General features: G+C 41.1%; 1 protein-coding gene across 1 annotated transcript in view; it reads left to right on the forward strand.

Moving 5' to 3' along the window:
- The window catches only part of PNKD (PNKD metallo-beta-lactamase domain containing), a 130,893-nt gene extending 110,807 nt beyond the window's left edge, over positions 1-20,086 (forward strand). The window contains exons 4-11 of the mRNA XM_044670744.1: positions 9,170-9,285; positions 10,585-10,697; positions 11,777-11,835; positions 14,027-14,119; positions 14,673-14,836; positions 15,263-15,349; positions 16,148-16,263; positions 18,154-20,086. Coding sequence (XP_044526679.1) covers positions 9,170-9,285; positions 10,585-10,697; positions 11,777-11,835; positions 14,027-14,119; positions 14,673-14,836; positions 15,263-15,349; positions 16,148-16,263; positions 18,154-18,327 — 922 coding nt within the window. The 3' untranslated portion in view covers positions 18,328-20,086. The remainder of the gene's footprint in view (positions 1-9,169; positions 9,286-10,584; positions 10,698-11,776; positions 11,836-14,026; positions 14,120-14,672; positions 14,837-15,262; positions 15,350-16,147; positions 16,264-18,153) is intronic.
- The last annotated feature ends 2,625 nt before the right edge of the window (positions 20,087-22,711 follow it).

The following is a 22,711-nucleotide window of genomic DNA, read 5'->3' on the forward strand; positions in this document are numbered from 1 at the left end:
CCCAAAGTACACAGAAAAAAATGAGAGAGACAGAGAGACAGAGAGAGATGGGGAGAAAAAGAGGGAAAGAGAAAAAAATGAGATTGAGTCAACTAATTTGAAGTGGGATTCCCCATCTTTCTCTCCCTTTCCTTCTACTTCTTCAAATGAGGAAACCCCTAATCTTTGCTCCAGACTAGCCTTAAAGCTGGGGCAAGGGATATAGGGACTTGGAACCACAAGGTCTTACCCATGTCACTGGATGAGCATATCTAATTCAGATGGAGGGAGTGGGAAGACTCCCTCAGAACACGCTAGTGTTTTGAGCCAAGGTCTGGTCTGGGAAAGTGATAGAGGAAATATTTTTCTCTCTCTCCCTGATTGGATCAGTTTTCTGGCTTCCACTGAACTTGTGTACTTCAGTACACAATGCTGCCAGGGCAGCACTGACAAACACTTTGCATTCTGTGTTCTTTGTTGCATGGAATGGTGTCATGGTTGACTTGCCATCCCACACCCTGGGTGGTTGGGTGTTGGGTGCAGTTTTCTCAGGGTAGTTGGTGGATTCTCTCACCTTCATTGGCTCTCTCCCAGCAGAGAGTTTTCTTACTGTCAGTCTCTGTTCCAGGGAGCTTAATTAGGATGGTTTTTTTTTTTTATTTCTCCCCTTAGATGCATAACCATTATGCCTCAGGTCCTTCCAACTTTCCGGGACCTGTTTCCTTCTCATTTTGGAGAATGAGGAAGCTGAGATAGAAAAAAGGCTGGGATCATCCCTTGGAACAGAGGAATCCAAGGGTTTTTTCAACTCTGGGTCTTGTGAACTGATATCTATGAATGAGTTCATGAGTGTTTTAAATTGAGGACAAGGGTAAATGAAAAACTAGGATGTTCGTTATTTGTGAATAGGGATTTTTTTTTACCATGATACAATTTTTAATAATTGTTTTTGACATCTGTGATCCACGTTGTCTCCCTCAATCCTACCTCTCCCCCATCTCCAAGACAGCAGGTAATGGAATCTAAGTTGAACATGTGTTATCATACAATACATATTTAATAGGGATTTTTCAAAAAACAGAATCTCAAATGTCAGAATCTGTTGTGTAGGACCATGAAGATTTGTTATGAGGGCTTTTCCTCCTTTCTTTTTTGTTGTTCATTTGGGAAATGAGAGGGAACAAAATATATGCAAAATAATTTTTAAAAGAAAAAAATAAGCAGAATTTCAGATGGAAGGTACCTCAAAGATCAGGTAGGTCAATTTTTATCTCACCAAGAATTCTTATTACAGGATTAGCTAATCTATTTATTATATGCCATTAGTTTAAAAACAAAATGAGGGGGCAGCAGAGTGGCTCAGTGGATTGAGAGCCAGACCTAGAGATGGGAGGCCCTGGGTTCAATTTTGGCCTCAGACACTTCCTAATTGTGTGACCCTGGGTAAGTCACTTAACCCCCCTTGCCTAGTCCTTATTCACTCTTCTGCCTTGGAGCCAGTACACAGTGTTGATTCTAAGATAGAAGGTAAGGGTTTAAAAAAGAAAGAAAGAAAAATAGTCCCTAACCTCAAGAAGCATATATTACTTCTCCATTCGTAAGAACTAGAGAATGAAGTTTAGGAAAAGCAGCCAAACTGAGTTGTAAAGGGAACACACGGCATGATTGGAGGGAGAGAGTAAAAAAATGCTGAATTTAGAGTCAGAGGACCTAGGTTCAAATATATATATATATATATATATATATATATATATATATATACAGAGAGAGAGAGAGAGACAGACAGACAGACTTTGTCATTTAAATGACCTTGGATAAGTCATTTTGCTCAGAGTATCAGTTTCCCCATCTATAAAAGGAATTGAACTAAATGACTCTTGAGATCTCTTTCAGGACCAAATCTATGATCCTATGAGTTGGAAAATAAACTGTAATTTCTTTTTTGTTTTAATGTTTTATTAATGAATTATGTCTTTATATCAGTCATTTTAACCTTCTCTCCCTCACCAAATTGAATACTAGCTTATGATCTAGAAAAACAGTTGATCAAAAAAAAAAAATCCTCATTAGTGACCACACTGACAATGTATGCCATTCATCTGCCCTAGTAATCTTTTCCTATATGTACTTCCTCAATGTAATATTCATTATACTTCTATATACTTTTTCAGTATGATCCTCATTATACATCTTACAACCCATTTAATTTGTTAAAACATAAGAAAACACAATTATTAAAAAATTGTATGTGTATAAGATATATTTATATCTTATAATCTGTATATTTATATCATATAATCTATAAAAGAAAAATATAAGAAAAAGTCAAAGCAAAAAATAAAATTAAAAAACAAAACAAAAGATGTATTGGTTCCAAGGCAGAAGAGCAGTAAAGGCTAAGCAATGGGGGTTAAGTGGCTTGTCCAGGGTCACATAGCTAGGAAGTATCTGAGGCCAGATGGGAACCTAGTCTCTAGGCCTGGCTCTCAATTCACTGAGCCACCTCGTTGTCCTAGTCATCTCTGAACTGTCAAATCCTATGACCTTTTTTCCTGGGCTCTTTCCATTTGTGGTACTGTGGACCATTCTCTCCTCATGGGTTCTCCATCCCTTTCCCTTGGCTTTCCTCACCCTTCTCTTCCCTGGTTACCTTCCTCCCTGTCTGCTGTTCTTCATTTTCTTTTGTTGGGTTACCATTGGTCTCTTTCTTGCTAAGACTATTTGTGCTGGCCCCTCTTTAATCTTCCTTTAGGTTTTCTCTCCCCCTTGGTGAATTCCATTATGTTGCCTCCCAAATCATCGGACCATAGAGTTAAAAGGGATCAAATGTAGTCATCTACTAGGGAAATCGAGATCTCAACAACAATTCTTTCAATTTACACCAGACAAATGGTCATCAAGCCTTTGTGGGAAGAATGCCAGTGATGGATAAACACCATTCCAGAAAGACCTATTTTAGTTTTCTATATCTTTGTATCTCTTTGTCCAACCCTTTACTGACCTCCAGTTTGGATCTCCAATTCCTTCTTGATCATTTTCATCTGAAAGTCCTCTAGGCATGTCAAACTCAACATATCCAAAGTAGAATTCACTATCCTCCCCTGTGACACAACACTTCACGTGCTCCTCTTCCTCTTCCATATTTCCCAATCTTTTTCATTTCATAACTTGAGCTCATTCTTTATTCTTTCCCTCACCTCCCAAGTCCAATAAATAGCTTAGGCTTATTAATTCTACCTCCACAAAACCTGGTCTTCTTCTCTCCATCCACACAGCCACCATTCCATCTCAGATCCTCAGATTATTTCCTGGACTATTGCCATAGCCTCCTAACTGTCTTGCCCTGGGCTCCTTGCTTCCATTGTCTCCTTTATCTAACCATCCTCTACAGGGCTACCAAAGTAATCTTCCTAAGGCACAGAGTTGACTAGTTTGTACAAAATTCTTTCAGGAGCACCCTACTGATCTAAGATGAAATACAAACTTCTCATGTTGGCATTTAAGGTCTTCTGTAATTTCATTCCACGTAACTTTCCAATTGTTATCTATTTTCCACTTCAGATTTTCCCTTTCTCTTTCCCTTCCCCGAGGTAGTAAATAATCGTGTATAGGTTATACCAGTGCTTTCATGCAATACATTTTTCCATATTCCTTATGCCATGAAAGAAAAGAAAACACATATTGTCTATAGAAGAAAAAACTCATGAAGGAAATAAAATGAAAAAATGGAATCCTTTGATCTGTAATCACACTCCAACAGCCCCTTCTTTGGCTATGGATAACATTTTTTATCATTAATTCCTTAGGCTGACAATAGTGTAGTCCTTCACAGTTGATCATCATACAATATTTCTGCTACTATATATAGTGTTTTCTTGGTTCTGCTCACTTCACTTTGTGTCAGTTCATGTGAGTCTTTTCAGTTTTTTCTGAACTCATCCTGTCATTTCTTATGGTTCAATATTATTCTATTACAACTACATGCCACAGGTTGTTCAGTCATTCCCAATTGATTGGATGTTCCCTTAGTTTCCAATTCTTTGCTACTACAAAAAGAGCTGCTATAAATGTTTTTGTACAAATAGGTCTTTAACCTCTATCTTTACTCTCTTTGGGATACAGGCACAGTGCTTGTGGTTTCATAGTTATAGGAAGCTCTCAATTAAGAAGCTTCTCCAACAACTTGGGTCAATACATTTTCTGCAACTTAATAGTGTTAGTTACCTGGGCCACTAAAAGGTATTTGCCAAGATTGCCCAGCCTACCTGTGTCAGAGGTAGGATTTGAATCCAGGTCTTCTTCCTGACTTTGTGGCAAGCTCTGTACCTCGTGCTAGTTGTCTGTTACCTCCTCCCAGTAGACATTTAATAAGTGTTTGTTGAAGGCCATGGAACAAACAAAAATATTCAGTCAAGACATGACTCAAATCTGATTCTAGACTTAACACCACTTGACCGTGGCTCTTAGCTTCAATTTTTAGCTGTTTCATGAAAGAGAGTGAGTATGCTTTCACAGAGAGACAGATGAACCCAACCATTGTTCAGAGCTTGGCCAAGGAGCCAAAAGTGGGGCCTTTCTGGTGCCTTCCCTTTAAGGTGCCTTTTGATTTACTCTGGGTATCTCTTATATATCCATAGTTTTAATTTTAATTTTTAATAAGCATTTCTTAAATACCTACTTTGTGGCAAGCACTATGCTAAGCACTATACAAATATTATCTCAACTTTATCCTCCCAACCCTGGGCTATCATTATTTTTATCTATAGACAAGGAAACCTAGGCAGACAGAGGTTAAATGACTTGCCCAGGATCACTCAACTAGTTCATATCTGAGGCAAGCATTAGCTCACTTAATCCATACAACAACCCTTAGGTAGGTACTATTGTTATCCCAGTGGATGTTTTTATCCCAGCTGATGCAGACAGAGGTTTGAGGATTTGTCCAGGGTCACACAGCTTGTCAGTGTCTGAGCTAAGATTTGAACTCCAGACTTCCTTCCTTACTCTGGGTCTAGAGGGCTCTCTCCACTGCTTGCTATTGTTCCAGTGCCCTCTCCCTCCATCCCTACCTTTAGAATGAGAACTCAGCCCAGTGACTTGTATATAGTTAGCATTTAAATGCTTGTTGGCTTACTGATCAACTAGTTCCAGTTAGAAAAAATTAGGAATTAGCCAATTAGGAAAAAATGCTTTCTCCTGCTAAAAATCTTGGCTGGGTCACGCTCTTTTCTCTCCACTGGGGGAAAAAAACTGTCATGTGAATAAATTTGGCCACAAGTCGAATGCCTGAGACCTGCGGGCTACCCTTTGGTGCAGACACAGAACCTAAGCTGCTGGGATCTCACATGTCCACCTCCAGGTGAAGGACAAGGACTGAAACACCAGATTGTGAATTGTCAATCCTCTGACACTGACATTCAATCTCTCTGGTCTGAAGCTCCCCCTTCACTGAACAGGTAGGGTGGGAGGACTTTCTCTTTTATCTGGAGAGAACCTGAGACCGGAGAGGAGTGACCAAGCCTAAGATTGTGGCGTCTGGCTTGTCTCCTCCTTAGGGAGGGAACCCCAGACATCTAGTGCCTGGTAGTAGGAGAGAGGAATCAAAGACTCATTGTGTGGGGCAGCAATCTTAGAGGGTGGGCAGTTGGCAGCTCAAATTGCTTCATTCCTGCCCAGTTGCTCCCTGATGCTGACTGTCCCTCTTCTAATCTATTTAGCTTCCTCTTTCAGAGATATTCTTTGCTTTTGTCTCCCCTCACTCATCTCTCTACTTCCCCAAGCCCTCAAAAAAGAGAAGCGGACCATCCAAGAGTCTTTGGTGTCTAACTTCCCTTGAGAGAGGGCTTGAGTTTTGATCTCTGGGATAGGGGGAGAATACAAAGCTCTAAGCAGTGACCAAAGTCGCACTGCTTAGCTAACCACCAGATGAGTCCCACTTGGGTAGAAAGGAATAAAGGAAAGAACAGTAAGGTAGGAGTTAGGACACCTGGGTTCCAGTCCTGCCTCACCAGTAGAGGGGAAAATCAATTTTCTCTTCTGAAAAATGAAGGTTTTGTATAGATAAGCAGGAGTTGTAGGGAACAACTGAAATATAAAGATAATAGAACAATAAGGAAATGGAGAAAATAAACAATAACTGAGTCTAGAAGAGTAAAGAAAAGTCTGGATGGGGTGTGATTTATTATACAGAGACTAAAGGTTTGTTATAATTCATTTTCATATAGAGAAGATAGGGAAGAAAAAAAAGGAATGGATAAGAGGGCAGTATTTTGCAAAGGACCTGTGGGGCGGTCAAATTCAAGCTTTACTACTTACTACCTACTGACTAATTTAACACTTACTGGCCTGGGGTAAATTAGTCTCTATGCCTCACTTTCCTCATCTTTAAAGTGAGTAGACCGAACCTCCAAATTCCTTGTAGCTCTAAAACTGTGATTCCTTGAAATGATAGGAGGAAGTAAGGCGGTTAGGAATAAGGAAGAACATTTTTGCTTGTTCTTTTTAAATTAAATATTTTTTCCAATTATTAACCTTTTATTTTTTTTCTCACTCCTCCAAGAAAGAAAGAAGAAAACCCAAGGAATACCTAAGCATAGTTAAGCAAAATGAATTCCCATATTGTCCACGCCCAAAAATATGCCTCTCTCTGCATCTTTAGAGTATCAACTTTTTGTCAAGCAGTAGGGCAACAAGCTTTATCTTTGGTCTTTTAGAATTATGGCTGATCATTGAATTGATCCCTGTTCCTATCTCTCAAAACTATTCATTTTTGCAATATTAATGTTGTAGTAAAAATTGTTCTGGTTCTGCTGACTTCATTCTGTTTTTTCACATCAGTTTTTGTAAATCTTTCAAGGTTTCTCTTAAACCATCTCTTTCTTCATTTCTTATGGTACAATATTCCATTACAATCATAATCATTAATTTGTCTTGCTATTCCCCAATTGATGTAAAACCTCTTAGTTTCCAGTTCTTTAACTCTACAAAAAGAGCTGTTTTTTCGCACATATAGGAACTTTAAGGAAGAACATTCTAACATGAAACAGAGAACCACCAGAAGGCATGAGGTCCCTTTGGCTCCAATATATAGTGATTTCACCTATAAGAGGAACATATGGAGAAAGGGGAAGGAAGGAACAGAGTAGGCTTCCTGTGTTAAATAATAAACAAAGCTGTACTAAGCAATTCCATCTTTAGGTTCCTCTGTCCTATTTCAAGAACTTATCACGATCCCTTCTCTTCTAGCTTTCCCACACGGGTACACATAGTATAGTGCAGGGGTCGGCAATGTATGGCTCTTTCTGCAGGAGCTATAAAGTCAATTTTTTTTTAGGCGCTGTTACAGGAGCGCGCACTGTGAGCACTGTACAGCTCTCACGAAATTACATTTTAAAAAATGTGGTGTTTATGGCTCTCACGGCCAAAAAGGTTGCTGACCCCTGGTATAGTGGATGGTCTTCCTGGAGTTAGGTAATCCTGAGTTCAAGTCTTGCCTCAGATACTATTAGTATGATCCTGGAAAAGTCAGTGAACTTCTGTCTGCCTCATTTTCCTCATCTGCAAAATGGAGACAATAATAGCATCTCTGCCCTGGTCAACCTTTTCTTTATTTCTCCAGATGGAACCATCTATACTTCTTTTATCTTCCCTTATAATTCTATTTTCCATATATCTTAGCTCTTCCCTTTAACTCATGCACACTGAGACCTTTTTTCTTTTATCAATGAAGTCCCAGGACTGGACACAGCTATTTAATGAATGATTGCTGACCACCAGTTATGTATAGAGGGAGGTACCAGTTATGGTGAGGAAAAGAGTATGGCTCAGTCCCTCCCATCAAACACTTCTCATTTGTGACAGTAATACATGATGGAAATTTGAAAGTGAAAGAGAAAATGTTAGAATTCCAAAGTTGGGAAGAACCTTTGAGATTCTCCAGATCAACAAGGCTTCAGAATTATAAATGATGGGACCTTCCCAAGGAGATCAAGGAGAGAGGGAAGAGGGTCACCATATGAGCAAAAATAATGAAAGCAGTACTTTTTGTTGCATCCAAAAACTTGAAACAAAATGAGTGACTTATCAGTTGGGGAATGGCTTAACAACCCATGCATGACCTACGAAAGTAATGAATATTATTATGCAGTAGGGAATGATGAAAAGGATGGATTCAGAGAAAATTGAAAAGATTTGGGTAATAATAGACCAGACCTGGGCTGGTACCTCAGGCTTGAGATCGGAACAACATGGTTCATCTGACAGTTAGCAAAAAGATGCCTATTTAGCCATAGCAGGGGAAGAACATTCAGAGCAAGGAAAGACTATTCTTTGAGAATACAATGTTGATTCAGTTGAACATAGCTTTCTGGTTGGTCATGCTGGTCTGAAGCCTCAGAAAGGAGCTTCTGATGGCTTTGGAAGCTTTTCTTCTCAGGCGACAAGGAACATACATCAAATGCCCTCATCTTAGACCCCTGAGCCAATCGGTGGTGGGGAAGAAGGAGGATAGTGACAATGTTACCAAAACTGAAGAAGAAAAAGAGTATAGCATCAATGAAACATTTTTAAAATCTCAGAAAAGAGAGGGAAGCCAAGTGGCTTAGTGAATATAGAACCAGGCTTAGAAATGGGAAGTTTGGGGTTCAAATCTGGCCTCAGACACTTCCTCGCTGTGGCATTTTCCTCATCTCATTTCATTCTCAATACAAAGTATTGATTCTAAGATGGAAGGTAAAGGTTTAAAAAAATAAATTTAAAAGAATATGATAATAATACATTGAAAATATCAGAAAAGAAGGAAGATCAGAAAGAGACCCAGAGATTATATTCAAAAATATAACATCAGAACTGTGAAAATTCAATATATGCTTTTAAAAAAAACCACATAAGAGAAATTCAGCTTCATTTGCAATCCTATTCTGTTTTTTTTTACATGGAAATGTTCAAGCGTGTTGATGTTTTTCATGTTTATTGCAATAAAATAAAAAAAATTAATGTCAGACTATATAGAATGGGAGGGGCTGAGAAGATGGAGTTGGCAGGAATTATGGTGGGGGAAAGAAGCTGGGGGAGTAAGAGAGCATCCATATAGCACAGGACAGGAAAGAGACTGGCTTGTCCAGAACAATCGGTTGATATTGGGAAGCATCAAGGAAGAAAACAAAGTAGTTTGTTTTTCCGGACTCTTCAGGTACAACCTGTATGCACGAACCTGGCTGGGTTACCTCTTGTACAAAAAGCAGCTTCAGAGGGCACGGCATCGATTTCCAGAAGGTCACTCGGCTGTCCAGCCTCGAGTCTTCAATGGTAAGTCTGAATCCAGCCCTGGAATTTACCTTGATTGGAACTGATCTTCTTACCCCCATTTCTGCCACTATATGTGTAAATCCTATTTCATTTGATTGAACCTTACTTAAGGGGGCAGCTAGGTAGCTTAGTGGATTGAGAGCCCAGACTTAGAGACAGGAAGTCCTGGGTTCAAATGTGGTCTCAGACACTAGGTATGTGACCCTGGGCAAGTCACTGAATTCCTTTGCCTGGCCCTTACTGCTCTCTGCTGCCTTGGAACTAATACTTAGTATCTATTCTAAGATAGAAAGCAAGGGTTAAACAAAAAAACCCAAAACCTTACTTAAGTACCTACTATATGCAAAAAAAAAAATTTTTTTTAATGAAACCTTCCTTGCATTGAGGGAACTTCCATCCTCTACTCCTTCCAAACTTGGCAAAACTGGGACACTAATGCATTGCTGGTAGAGTTGTGAATTAATTCAGCCATTCTGGAAGGCAATTTGGAATTATGCCCAAAGGGCTTTAAAAGAATGCCTGCCCTTTGATCCAGCCAAACCATTACTGGGTTTGTACCCCAAAGATAATAAGGAAAAATACTTGTACAAAAATATTTATAGCTGCGCTCTTTGTGGTGGCAAAAAATTGGAAAATAAGGGGCTCTCCCTCAATTGGGGAATAGCTGAACAAATTGTGGCATGTGATGGTGATTAAATACTATTGTGCTGTTAGGAATGATGATCTGGAGGATTTCTATGTGAACTGGGAGAACCTTAATGAACTGATGCAGAGTGAAATGAGCAGAACCAAGAGAATATTATACACAAAAAGTGAAACATTGTGGAACTATCCAATGTAATGGACTTTACTATTAGTAGCAGTATAATAATCTAGGACGTTCCTGAAGGACTTATGAAAAAGAACACTATCCACATTGAGAGAAAGAACTGTGGGTGTAGAAATGCAAAAGCAAAACATATGACATCACTTATCATATGTATATATGAGTATGTGATTCAGGGTTTAGGCTTTTTTAAAAATTGCTCTAAAGCAAAAATGAATAATATGGAAATGGGTATCAAGTGACCACATTTGTACAACCCAGGGGAATTGCTTGTCAGCTCTGGGAGGGAGGAGGGAAGAAGGAAGGGAAAGAAAATGAATCATGGAAACATGGAAAAATATCTTAAAAATAAAAATAAAAAATAAAAACAAACTTCCCCTCTAGGGGGGGAGAGGGAAATTTCCACCTTTCCCCACTGTTTCCTAGCCCTTCTCCTTTTCCTGAGTCCCATCACTGTCTTCTTACCCCTCCAGGAGTGAAGGTGCTGCCCATTCCGGTCCTTCTTGACAACTATAGCTACCTCATCATCGACACCCAGTCCAAGCTAGCTGTAGCTGTTGACCCTTCAGACCCAAGGGCTGTACAGGTGAGAATATAGTATTGTATGGGACTGGGTGCCTGGATTCAGTTTGTCCAGTATTTTAATTTGCCTGCCCACTCGCCCACATTCACATCTGTAGATAAAATTGGCTGCTCAGGGGTAGAAATTAAGGGGTTGAGGACGGGGAATCAGAGAATCTGGATTCTATCCATTGCTTTTGATATTAAAGGCTAACCGTATCCAAGATGGTAACCCTTTCTCTCTCTTCCTAATACCTACTCCTTCCCTTCCCTCATCATTCATTCCTACCAAATATCCTTTTCTACCTTAGGCAAGGGATCTTTAAGAGCAGATGTTATTGGGGTAGCGAGGTGGCTCAGTGGATAAAGAGCTAGGTCTGAAGTTGGGAAGATCTGGGTTCAAATGTGTCCTCAGACACTTCCTAGTAGTGTGGCCCTGGGCAAGTCACTTAATCCCAATTAAGTGACAATTAATCCCTTGGAATCAATACTAAATATCTGTTTCAAGGCAGAAGATGTTTAAAAACAAAACAAAACAAAACAGATGTCATTGATGATTTAAAGCTCCTTTTCGGCTGTTGGTGGGCCTTATGAATGGAACAGCAAATAGTTGCAGGTAAGGACTGGACAAAGAACCAAGATGAGACAATAAGGAAGATAAGGGATGGGTTATTGTTCAGTCATTTTTCAGTCATGTCCAATTCTTTGTGACCCCATTTGGGGTTTCCTAGGCAAGATACTGGAAGGAGTTGCTATTTCCTCCTCTAGCTCATTTGACAGATGAGGAAACTGAGGTAAATAGGGTTACATGATTTGTACAGGGTCATACAGCAAGTAAATATCTGAGGTCAGATTCGAACTTAGGTCTTTATGACTCCAGGCCCAGCACTCTTGTCTATTGTTCCACCTAGCTGCCCTTAAGGGATGGGCCTGGCACATAATTGCTCTGAGATCTCCCCCTTCTCTTACCTCCAAAACACATAATGATGATAAGGTATTTAATGTCTCCTGTCTTACTACCTCTGCTTAGCTCTCTCTCTTTGTCTTGTTTATTTATTTGTTTGTTTTTCTCCTTACTTCTCTGTTTCTGCTTCTCTCCCTCAGGCCGCCATCGAAAAGGAAGGGGTCACCTTGGTTGCCATTCTCTGTACCCACAAACACTGGTAAGGGCCCTGACACAGGAAGTAAGTCTATGTCCAAAGGTTGGGGAGGGAGCTTTGAATGCCTCCCTTTCAGCCCCTTCCTCTTCCCCTCCCTAGCCAAACTTTGTCAGATCAATAAGCTGTCCGGAATGAAACCCTAATGTGAACCACCCCCAGAAAATTAACCAGGAAAGCATGGAGATAACAATAGGATAGAGAAAGAAATCAGGCTGGAATGGGGAAGGCAGGGGATGACTTATCTCTCCTTTAGATCATACTTCAAATGGTACAGGATAATAATACTAATATAATGCTTTAAGATTTGCAAAGCACTTTACAAAATATTATTTGAGGCTCACAATCCTGGGAGGTAGGCGCTATTATTATCCCCATTGCACAGATAAAGAAAAGGGAACCCTTTAAGCTTGTAACTTACCTAAGGTCACACAGGTAATAATTTTCTGAGGCAATATTTGAACTCAGGTCTTCCTGACTTTAAATCAAACTCTCTTTCCACTGCACCATCCTGCTGCCTCCTCTAGCTAGACAAGGGAAAGGATAGCCATGTGGATAGATCATGGGAGAGAAGTATATAGGATGAGATGAGGCATAAGGCAGCCTGGGACAATGCAAAAACCCCTGGGCTGGGAGCCAGAGGACTAAGAGTTGATTCACTCATTTCTCTAGCTTTATTTCCTGAATTGTAGCTTCATGCCAAGTCCTGGCTCTGACTCCTGCTGCCCTTTTGGGTGTGGTCATCGGTCCCTTGTGGCTTCTCTCTAGATCAGGGGTCGGCAACTATGGCTCTCTAGCCATATCTGGCTCTTCCTCCCAACCTGCCAGTATGGGCAGAGCCCCAGGATGTGCCCCAGGGGGCCCTTCAGCCCCCACCCCATATTCCAGCGCCTTCTGCCTCCATCCTCCTCCTTCCGCAGGTGTTTATGGCTCTCACAGCCAAAAAGGTTGCCCACCTTTGCTCTAGATCCTCTACATTTCTGTGCTGACTTCCACCTGCTAGGATTAAGATCCTCTTGAATCTTTGAGATTCAGAGTGCTGGATCTTCAAGATACTTTCTAGCTTCTCCAAAGAGGGTTTAGAGACCTTTTAGTTCCTGGGCTTGGTTAGTGTATTCAAAGGGCCCAGTGGTGTATTTGAATAGGCATTAGCTCCAACAGTGCATTTCTGGGCAAAGTAGTGCTTGTCCCAATGCTTAGAAGCCACTTTTTTCAATAGGTAGCCCTTGCTGAGCTGACCCAGTCATGACTGGAATTCATTTGGTCTGTGGCATGATCCTGAAGTAAGACAAAAGGGAACCAGGTGGCCATAGCTAAGACTGACACCATCCTTGCCTTTTGTTTGATATAAATAAGTTCTAACCAGATAAATTTCCTGTGGAAAGGTAGCATATGGAGAGTAGATAAAGCACCAACCTTGGATTCAGGGAGACCTGAGTTAAAGTCTGGCCTCTGATGCTCTGTTAAACCCTGGGCAAGTCATTTAAGCCCTAGACAACTCTCAACTCTTGACCATTTTTTGTTTGTCATGGACCCCCTGTTGATGAAATCTATAGCTCCCTTCTCAGTTTCTTTTTGTTTTTTAAACTCCTTCCATCTTAGAATCAATACAATGCATTGATTCCAAGGCATAAGAGTAGTAAGAGCTAAGCAATGGGGGTCAAGTGACTTGCCCAGGATTATACAGCTAAGAAGTGTATGGAGTCAAATTTAAATCCAGGACTTCTCATCTCTGGGCATGGCTCGCAATCCACTGAGTCACCTAGCTGCCCCTTCTTCTCAGTTTCTTAAATGTATAAAATAAAATACATAAGATTACAAAGGATACCAATTATGTAGAAATACAGTTATCAAAATATTCAAAACAAAAACACATTTATAGGTCCCAGGTTAAGAACTCTTGAGTGAAGGCCATAAAAAGACAGATGTCTTGATTTTTATTGTGGAGAGGTAGCTTGCATACTAACACAACACAGGTCCATGAGTCTGGACCAAAGGAAAAAAGATTCTTATGAGTTTAAGCTGTTTCTCTTTCTCAAATCTTGAATCTGTTTTAAATGCATGTCTTTTCCCTGACTCAAAAACTGCAAGGATAAAATGAAATAATCCCAATGGAACTGCTTTGAACATTGTAAAATGGGACCCACATTTAACCTATTATGATTTCTCTATCATTGCCTTGCACTTTGCACTATAGGGACCACAGTGGGGGCAATAGGGAATTGAGGCGACATCACAGAGGATGCCGAGTCTACGGAAACCCCCAGGATGGCATTGCTCACCTCACTCAGTAAGTAACCTCCCCAAATACTCCCTTTTCCCCAAGAATTGCTCTCAAGTCAAAACTTTAAAGAACTGTAGTCCCAGCCTCCCCCCAAAGCTGCAGTCTATTCCATCATAGGGCACTCTGTTTTGCCTCTTTCTTGTTCCTCCTATCTCCTGATCTTCCCCCTTCCCCCAGCCAGACTTCTGTAGCCCTATAGGCATGTAGTTAAGCAGAAGAGGAACTTTGTCTCATACTCTTTCCCTAATGTCTTCCCCACTTTTTCCCCCACACAGTCTCTCCCCTAACTGAACCCCTGATAGGCAGGTCCCAACACATCCAGACCACCTCTATGCCTCAGGACTAAATACTATTCCTTCTTCCTTCTCATCAGTCCTTTCTCAGGACTTCTGGAACAAGGGCTCACGGCTCTGGGTCAGGAGTTAGATGATCTATCTTTCATCTAGGAAGCCCTCTCCAGTGTCTTCTTTTGCCCAGTTTTGCCAAGCATCAATGAGAGTGGGGAAGCTTAAAATGCATGCTAATTAATGTCTTATCTTCTCTGTTCTCCCTTCCCCAGTCCCCTCTGCCATCAGGATATGGTGAGCGTGGGGAGGCTTCAGTTCCAGGCTCTGGCCACCCCAGGTCATACTCGGGGCCACATGGTCTACGTGCTGGATGGAGAACCCTACAAAGGCCCTTCCTGCCTTTTTTCAGGGGACCTTCTCTTCCTTTCTGGCTGTGGTAAGTCCCATCCTTAGGTGAGGGATGGGGCACTGGTGAAGGAAGGAAGATTCCTAGAGAAGACTGGGGTGGTGGAGGGTGGCACAGAACCAGAAAACCAAAGTAAATGGGCAAATTTCCCAAGGGCCCATTAGGTGAGCCAATTGATGGGAAAGTCCAACATGTAGTGTAGTATCAAAATTCAATTGGTTTCCCCTAAAACCTAGTGAAGAAAATTCAAGGTACTGAGGAGGAGGGAAAATTGCAGAGATCTTGATCCCCCAGCTCCCTCGATGAAGGCCATTAAATTGTACAGGTGGGGAGGAGCCTGGGAAAGAACCAAGGACCAAGTAGAAGACAAGAACCAAAAACTGATGTCACGAAACCCTTTAGTTTAGCCCACTTCATATCCCCATTGTATATCTCATCTCATTCTCTTTCCTCTAGGCAGAATATTTGAAGGCTCACCTCCCACTATGTTGAACTCACTGGACCTTATCATGGGCCTGGGAGATGACACCTTGCTTTGGCCAGGTGGGAGAATTGTTGTTGCCATCCTTATCGATACGTTTCCCTCTCCCTCCGCCTTCCAACCTGGGAGCAAGGAAAGCTGTCTACCAAGTTAGAAAAATCGTCTAGATAAGTTATTGGATACCAATAGGGAACCGAAGGCCCAGCAAGAAAGAGGGAAAAGGCCCAAAACAAAACATAATCCATATTCCTAGAGCACAAGACCCCAGCTCTGAAAGAGAAGATTGTAGCCTGGTTTTGTCCACTGAATCTGCTGTCTGGATGGATGAATCTGCTGTCTTTGCTCTCCCTTATTTCACCCCTTCCCAAGCAAGTGGGATGGTATTCCTCCTCTTCCTCTGGGCCCAGTGTCCCAATAGCTTCCACCTAGCAGTGACAAGGAGAGCCTCAAACATCCTGCTGGACTCTATCCAGAAGGGGTTGCCCTACTCGGTTAGGATGGGAGGGAAGGGCACTCAGAACTGGCTTCTGATTAGCAGGAACCCAGTTCAAAGGGTGACTTGGGGTGGGTAGTGGCTGCCTAATAGCCACTGCTCAGTTGAAAACACAGTCTTTCATGGGCCAGAGGGAAATTGTGTGAGGTGCAATTTTTGATCAGCTGTAATGCATATTGATGGGCAGGTTGTCTCTTGGTTGGAATTGGATTTAAAACATCTGCTTTGGAGAGGCTGCCTGAAGCTTGTGTTCATTCTCGCCTTGATCCCCCAGTTGCCCAGTCGTGGAGTTCTGAAGGGGGTGGAGGGTTAGCCCCTTTTTCTTATCAGGTGGCATCCATCCTTGTTTCTCCCCTTTATGGCCCAGGTCATGAGTATTCGGAGGAGAACCTGAGTTTTGCTGGCCTGGTAGAGCCAGAAAATATGGCGCGAGAGAAGAAAATGCAGTGGGTTCAGCAACAGCGTCTTCAGTACAGGAGCACGGTGAGGGGGGAAGGCATTGGGCACCCCCAGGGAAGAGAAATAATAACAGCATTTGTAATAACTCACCTTTTTAGTCCTTTATCATATTAACAACTTTCCAGCAGGTGGGTAGGGTAAGTTTTATCTCTATTTCACAGATAAGAAAGTATTCTCTTCATTTTACTGATGTTAACTGAATGCCAGAAAAGGAAAAAGGATATGCATAAAGTCAAAGATAGAGTCAGGTCTTCTAACTCTCAAGTCAGTCTTTTTTCTAATCTTCAGGCCAGCTCTCTGATTGGGAAAAAAAAAAAAAAGTACAAGCTCACCTCTCCACTCTGGCCACCTAGAAGTACCAATCTGTTTATCACCCTAGAAAGAACACTTGACTTGGCATTAAGTGATTTGGGTTCAAATCTTGATCCTAGTAGTTACTAACATTTGTGTGATTTCAGTCAATTAATTCAATTCAGCAAATATTTATTAAGCCATTAAGCACTTCCTTTTTTTTGCCTGGCACTGAGGATACAGGAATACAATGATGCAGCCCCAAAATGCACGGTAGTTTATAATCTATTAAAGAAAATGTGATGTGTGCACAGGTAAATATAATGCAAAGTAGGGAATATTGGAAGCAAAGGAGAAAACAATTCTATGAGGTAGTTAAGATATAGTTTCATCATCATCCTCATTTTACAAATGAGGAAACCAAGGCCCTAAGAGGGTAAGAGACTTACCCAAGTTTATACAGTTAGCAAGTAGCAAAAACCGCTTTTTATACCTCCAAAAACAAATATCTATGGTGCTATATTCTTTCTAATGATTTTGATATCTTGGGTGAGCCCAAATATGACATTTTAGGTAGGAGAAAGTAAGAGACCTCCCCACCCAGCCGTCTTTGATTCAATGACTATCCCTGTATGACCCAAATGCTTCAAGTATTAAGAGAACTGGTAGAAGAGCAACAAGTGCATCGGTGGATAGAGTACTAGGGTTGGTGATGGAAAGTCCTGGGTTCAAATCTGGCCTCAGATACTTCCTAGTGTGACCCTAGACAAGTCACTTAATCCCCATTGCCTAGCCCTTACTACTCTTCTGCCTTGGATCTAATACTTAGTATTGATTCTAAGACAAAAGGTAAGGGTTTAAGAAAGAGAGAGAGAAAGAGAGAGGACAGATTTTATTTTGGAGCCATTGCTAGTAATCACTGCAAAATCTTGGTACTTCAGAACTGGAGAAAGGAAAATGGCCTGATTTTCTTATAAGGAAACATAATTTCTGTGCATCTACAGGCCAGTGAGCTGGAATTTGATTTTTAAAATTCAAGAGCACATTATTAAAGGGATGGTTATTGAATATCTGGAGAAGAAATCCATGATCACTCTGAAAGCCATTTTGATCAATGACAGTATAAATGTGCAGATGATACAAAACAGGGAGAGAATACTAATGCATTGGATGAGGGAGTCAGAATCCAAAACTCAAAAAAATTCTAATGAAATGTAGGAGAGAGCAATTTAAAGTCTTACACTTGGGTCCAAGAAATCTGTTATTTACTGATTTTTATATATGTGTATTTTTAAATTTTATTTTTATTTTATTTACATTTTATTTTTAAATTTTAAATGCTATTTTATTTGATTTATTCATTTACTGTAATTACTTATTACAATATAAATCGAGGTATGGCTAGTTAGCAATTCATTTGAAAAAAATTTTCTAAGTGTAGTAGACAGCGACCTAAATATGATTCCATAGCATAACATGCTATGGTTATTCTCTCCTGGTCAGAGAACATCTGGAGAATTGTGCTCAGTTTGGGGTACCACATTTCCCAACTCCAAGCCCAAGTTTCTTCCTCAGTTTCCCCTTACCTCCTGCTAATGCTTTCTATCGCCTCACTCCCCACAGTGCCCATCGACCCTCGGAGAGGAAAAGACATACAACCCATTCCTGAGGACTCACTGCCTTGCTCTGCAGGAAGCCCTGGGACCACTGCCTGGTGCTGGAGGCGATTCTGGCCCCTCCAGAGCCCGAATACTTGAAGAACTTCGGAGACGCAAGGATCAGCATAAGGGCAAATGATATCCCTATTGGTTGGAGTCCCTTTTCATTCTCCGCTCCCTTCCTCCCCTCTCATTAGCACATGTGCCCTCCCCAGTATCGCCTCTCTTCCCCTCACTCTGACAGGGGAGGGAGCAGAGAAGGACATCCAGTTCATGGTAGACTTCCAAAGGAGGGGGTGGATGAAAAGCAAGATCTCAAGGGAAAGGGGGTTGGCCACTCATGATGGCAGGGGAGAAGAGAGACAGGAAATAAAAGTTTCCCCCTCCCATCCTCCCTTGGTCCAGGGCTATCCTTGAAGGTAGGTCAGGAGTCTATGAGGAAATTGGCCAGTTTAGGCTTTTTAGGTCAGTCTGTTTATCTTGAGCCACCTCCGCTACCCCATCCCCTGACTTCCACCACTGGAAGCCTCCATCATTGGCTATTCGGGGCTGCTGCTTCTCCCTGGAGACCTCAAGCAGGTTCAGTACCAGAGACAGCAGGAAGACCAGGGTCAGGTGAGAGGAGGGCCACTGGAATTTAGATCTAATCCTTCCCTTCACTCCCCCTTTCAGGGAGTTTGAAATAAAGTCCTTAAAGGCGACCAGTCCAGTGTTGAGCTTCTTTTGGGAAAGGTAGTGGGATACTGAGTCTGTCCAGCTTTAGTTCTAGAACAACCCCTTCCCTTCAAAAACAAAATCTCCTTGTCCCCTGGTTTCCCTAGTGCCTATACCTCCTGGAGGGCTCATATTTGCTGTTAGCCCCAAGGACTGAAGTTAAGATAGAAAGGCCAGGGAGTCATCCCATTTCCTTCCCTCTAGAAGCCCTCCTCTTACCTTGACTATACTTCAATATTTCATATCCCATACCAACTTTCTAAAAGAAAACAGTGTTTTAAAAAAGAACACTTTGCTTGATTACAAACCTAAGACCCTAGAGAGGCAATGAAGTTCTTAAAAATAGAGACTTGTCTATACTCTTGTACGTATCACCCATTTCAGCAGCGAGACCCCTCAGAGGTCATGCCAACCAACCGCTTTGTCTCCAGCCAGGCTGGTGGCCTTTCCTTCAGAGAGACCCCAGAGTTTCCTATTATATTGACTCCCGATTCCTTCCAATCCAAGGCAAATCTTCTTTTTTTTTTTCTCATCCACATCATTCCTTCTCTACTTTCAATCTCATTCCTTCTATCTTCAGTGGAGATGGAAAATATCTGAAATATGAAATAACCCTTCATGCTCAAAATCAGTTATTGGACCCCCTTTGGCCATGACTTTTCATTTCTTTTAGGTGGGGGGGATTAGATCTATGATTTCATTGGTATAATGAACATGCATGATCTTAAAGCAGATCAACCAATACCTTCAGTTATTATAGTCTTAAGAGAGTTGGCTGGGACAGCCATGTATTAGAGGCAAAACTTGAACTTCGAGCTTCTTGCTTGGAGTCCTGTTCTCCAGTTGTTTCTCTTTTCTTTATAAATATTGACTAGTTAGAGGGTTGTTTTGGTTTTGTTTTGTTTTTTTTTTGAGAGAAAATGATCAACTCCCCCTTGCTCAACTAGGTTTATAATAGTGTCAGTTAGAGACTTGAAATGATAATAACGATGATGTGAGTGGAGTGAAAACAGCATGGTATATTTCCATTTTTCTGAGCTGTCTCGTTTTTAAGGTTTAGATTATTAGCCCAGCCACTTTTAACCAAATCTCCAGAGTAACATATCATTATTGTTTTAAGCCTTTGGTTCACAGGGCAGGTAGGTGGTTCAATGGATAGAGGGCAAGCTTTGGAGTTGGGAAGATCTGGGTTCAAATATGGCCTCAGACATTTCCTAGCTGGGTGATCCTGTGTAAGAACCTTACTCTCATCTGCCTAGTCCTTGCCCTTCTGTCCTAGAGTTGTTACCAGGACAGAAAATAAAGGTTTAGAGGGGGGAAAAAAGACTAATGGTTCACATGGGGAAGTGTAGTAGTCTAGCTAAAACTCTGCTCCTTCTTAAGACAAGTTGTCTGCTATAGACAGGATGATCCTTCTTCCCAGTACTCTTGCTCTGCCCCTTCTCTATAACCTTCTGTATGTGAAATTTCCATTGCTATAAATTCACAATTTTTTAGCCAATTGACATCAGCCTAAAGGTGGGGATGACATCAGCCTAAAGGTGGGGAAGCCGATCATTCCTGCTAAGAGAGCTTGACTTTCCCCAGAAAACATTGTCTCTCTTTCTCCTCCCAGAGCAATTCTGTTTTGTAGAATGGACCCATGTATGCTGAGTACAAGAGGAATGACATCATCAGGTCAGGAGGGTGCCTCTTTCTGGACCCCCTTCCTCTTGCCACAACCTGGCAATCATTGAACCAGACCTGATGTACACTGTCCCCTCTGATGCCAGTTGTTTCTTTGCCTCACCAGTGACTGTGATCCAATTGTATCTTTGTGTATCCCCAAATTCCTCATTTCCTCACCTGTATTGTGGTAAGCCACAAGCCTTCCCTTGTGAGTTAATGTATCTCTAATAAAAATCTATCTATATTTTTTTGCATTAATAGCTGTTCTTTCTTTTTCAAAATTCCTTTCATTCTCGTACAGTGGAAACCCACAACATGCTTCACGTGTATGTCTGGAAAATTAATATTGAATTGGAATCATTTTTTATATCAAACCTTTCTTAAACCTTGGGTTTTGAAGATCAGTCAGCTTCCAAGCTAGAGATCCTCAAGCCACCTCACAAGGTTTGCTTTTGGTATAAGCAGGGTGGAGTCCTGCTCCTTATTTATCTGTAAATAAGAAAAATCAGCACACTTCTAGCCACTATGTTGGACTTCAGTGATCTAGCCCAGTGGCAAGGAGGAAAGGAAAGGAGGAAAACCATCCTCCTTCTGTGGGCAAAGACCCACCTCTTACTGTGATGAAATAATGAGGAAGGAGTTGGGGTCTCAAAGTACACCTCTTCAATGGATATTTACCAGTCAGAGATGTGGAATAGATTGATGAGCTCACAAAGGCTATATCAGACCCACACCAGAGGAATGCTTTTTCTTTTTCCTGTTTTCTTACTGCCCCATGTTCTCTCTTTGGCACCTGTTCAGATTGTGGAGGGAGTCAGCTGGTCATTTTAGATTGTTTATTAAGCAGTGGATTAATAAAATAATTTAAAATTAAATTATTTTTTTAATTTCTCAAGAATTTTAATCATTACATGTTAAGAGATCTAGAAGAAAGTCATGAACATGATGACTGGACTGCCTCTGACAGTCTGGAAAGATATCAGTAGTCCGTAATCATTTATTAAGGGTCAGTAAGGTGGCTTAGTGAATAGAGATCCAAGCTTGGAGGTGGGAGGTCCTAAGTTCAACTCTAGCCTCAGAAACTTCCTTGCTGTGTGACCTTGGGCAAGTCACTCAATCCCCATTGCCTACCTCTTTCTGAACTGCCTTGGAACCAATACTTAATAATGATTGTAAAAGAAAGGGTAAAGGTTTAAAAAAATAACGATTTATTAAGTTGCTAGTGTGTGAATAGGTACTATGCTAAGTGCTGGGATATAAAAGTTAAAAAGAAAGACAGTCTTTGCCCTAAGGGAGCTTACCATCTAGTGGAGGAAGAGAACATACAAAAAAAAGCTTAAAGAGGGGAGGGGGAAATCCAGAATGAGTACAGCTGGGTGGGCAATGAGATGTCTGAGAAGAGACATGGATGAGAGTCATATATCTATTGAAGGATCAAAGTACTACATACTGATGACACTCTACCCATGAAGTCCAATAGGGCTTAATTCTAGTACTCCCATCATCCAGTTCTCCTCTTAATAACTGATCCCATTCAATAAAATCAATACCTAATGATTGTAGAATCAATATTGTGTATATTGGTTCTAAGACAGAATAGCAATAACAGTTAGGCAATGGGGGTTAAGTGACTTGACCAGGGTCACACACCTAGGAAGTGTCTGAATTCAGATTTGAACCCCAGACCTCCCATCTCTAGACCTAGTTTTACAAGGACCAATCCCGTGCATAGGAGAAACTTTGAATTAAGAGGAGACTCAGATTATCGGGGACATAGTTAATTTCAGCCTAGGGGAACTCCAGGTTTTTTTCCCTTTAAATAAAGTTTTAAAAGGATCAAAGACAGAGTTTTTCTTATTTTAATAATTTCAATTGGCAATCTATGAAGGGACCCCAGAACCTAACCTACAAGGGTATGTTTGACACTGAACTGTTGAAATATTGCATACATTCTCTTCCCACTTGACTAATAGAATCTGTAAGCATCCTGGCTCCAGATTTACTAATTAGCAAATTTCATAAACCGACAGAGAGCTGTTCTAGAAGAGTGGCCACACTGTGGCTGTGTATGCTCATTTTGAGGAATGGACATTAAGAAAAGTCATTCACGTATTTTGGAAGGTCAAGAGAAACAGATGAAT

Source organism: Gracilinanus agilis, chromosome 3, assembly GCF_016433145.1.
Source record: "Gracilinanus agilis isolate LMUSP501 chromosome 3, AgileGrace, whole genome shotgun sequence".
Classification (NCBI taxonomy): domain Eukaryota; kingdom Metazoa; phylum Chordata; class Mammalia; order Didelphimorphia; family Didelphidae; genus Gracilinanus; species Gracilinanus agilis.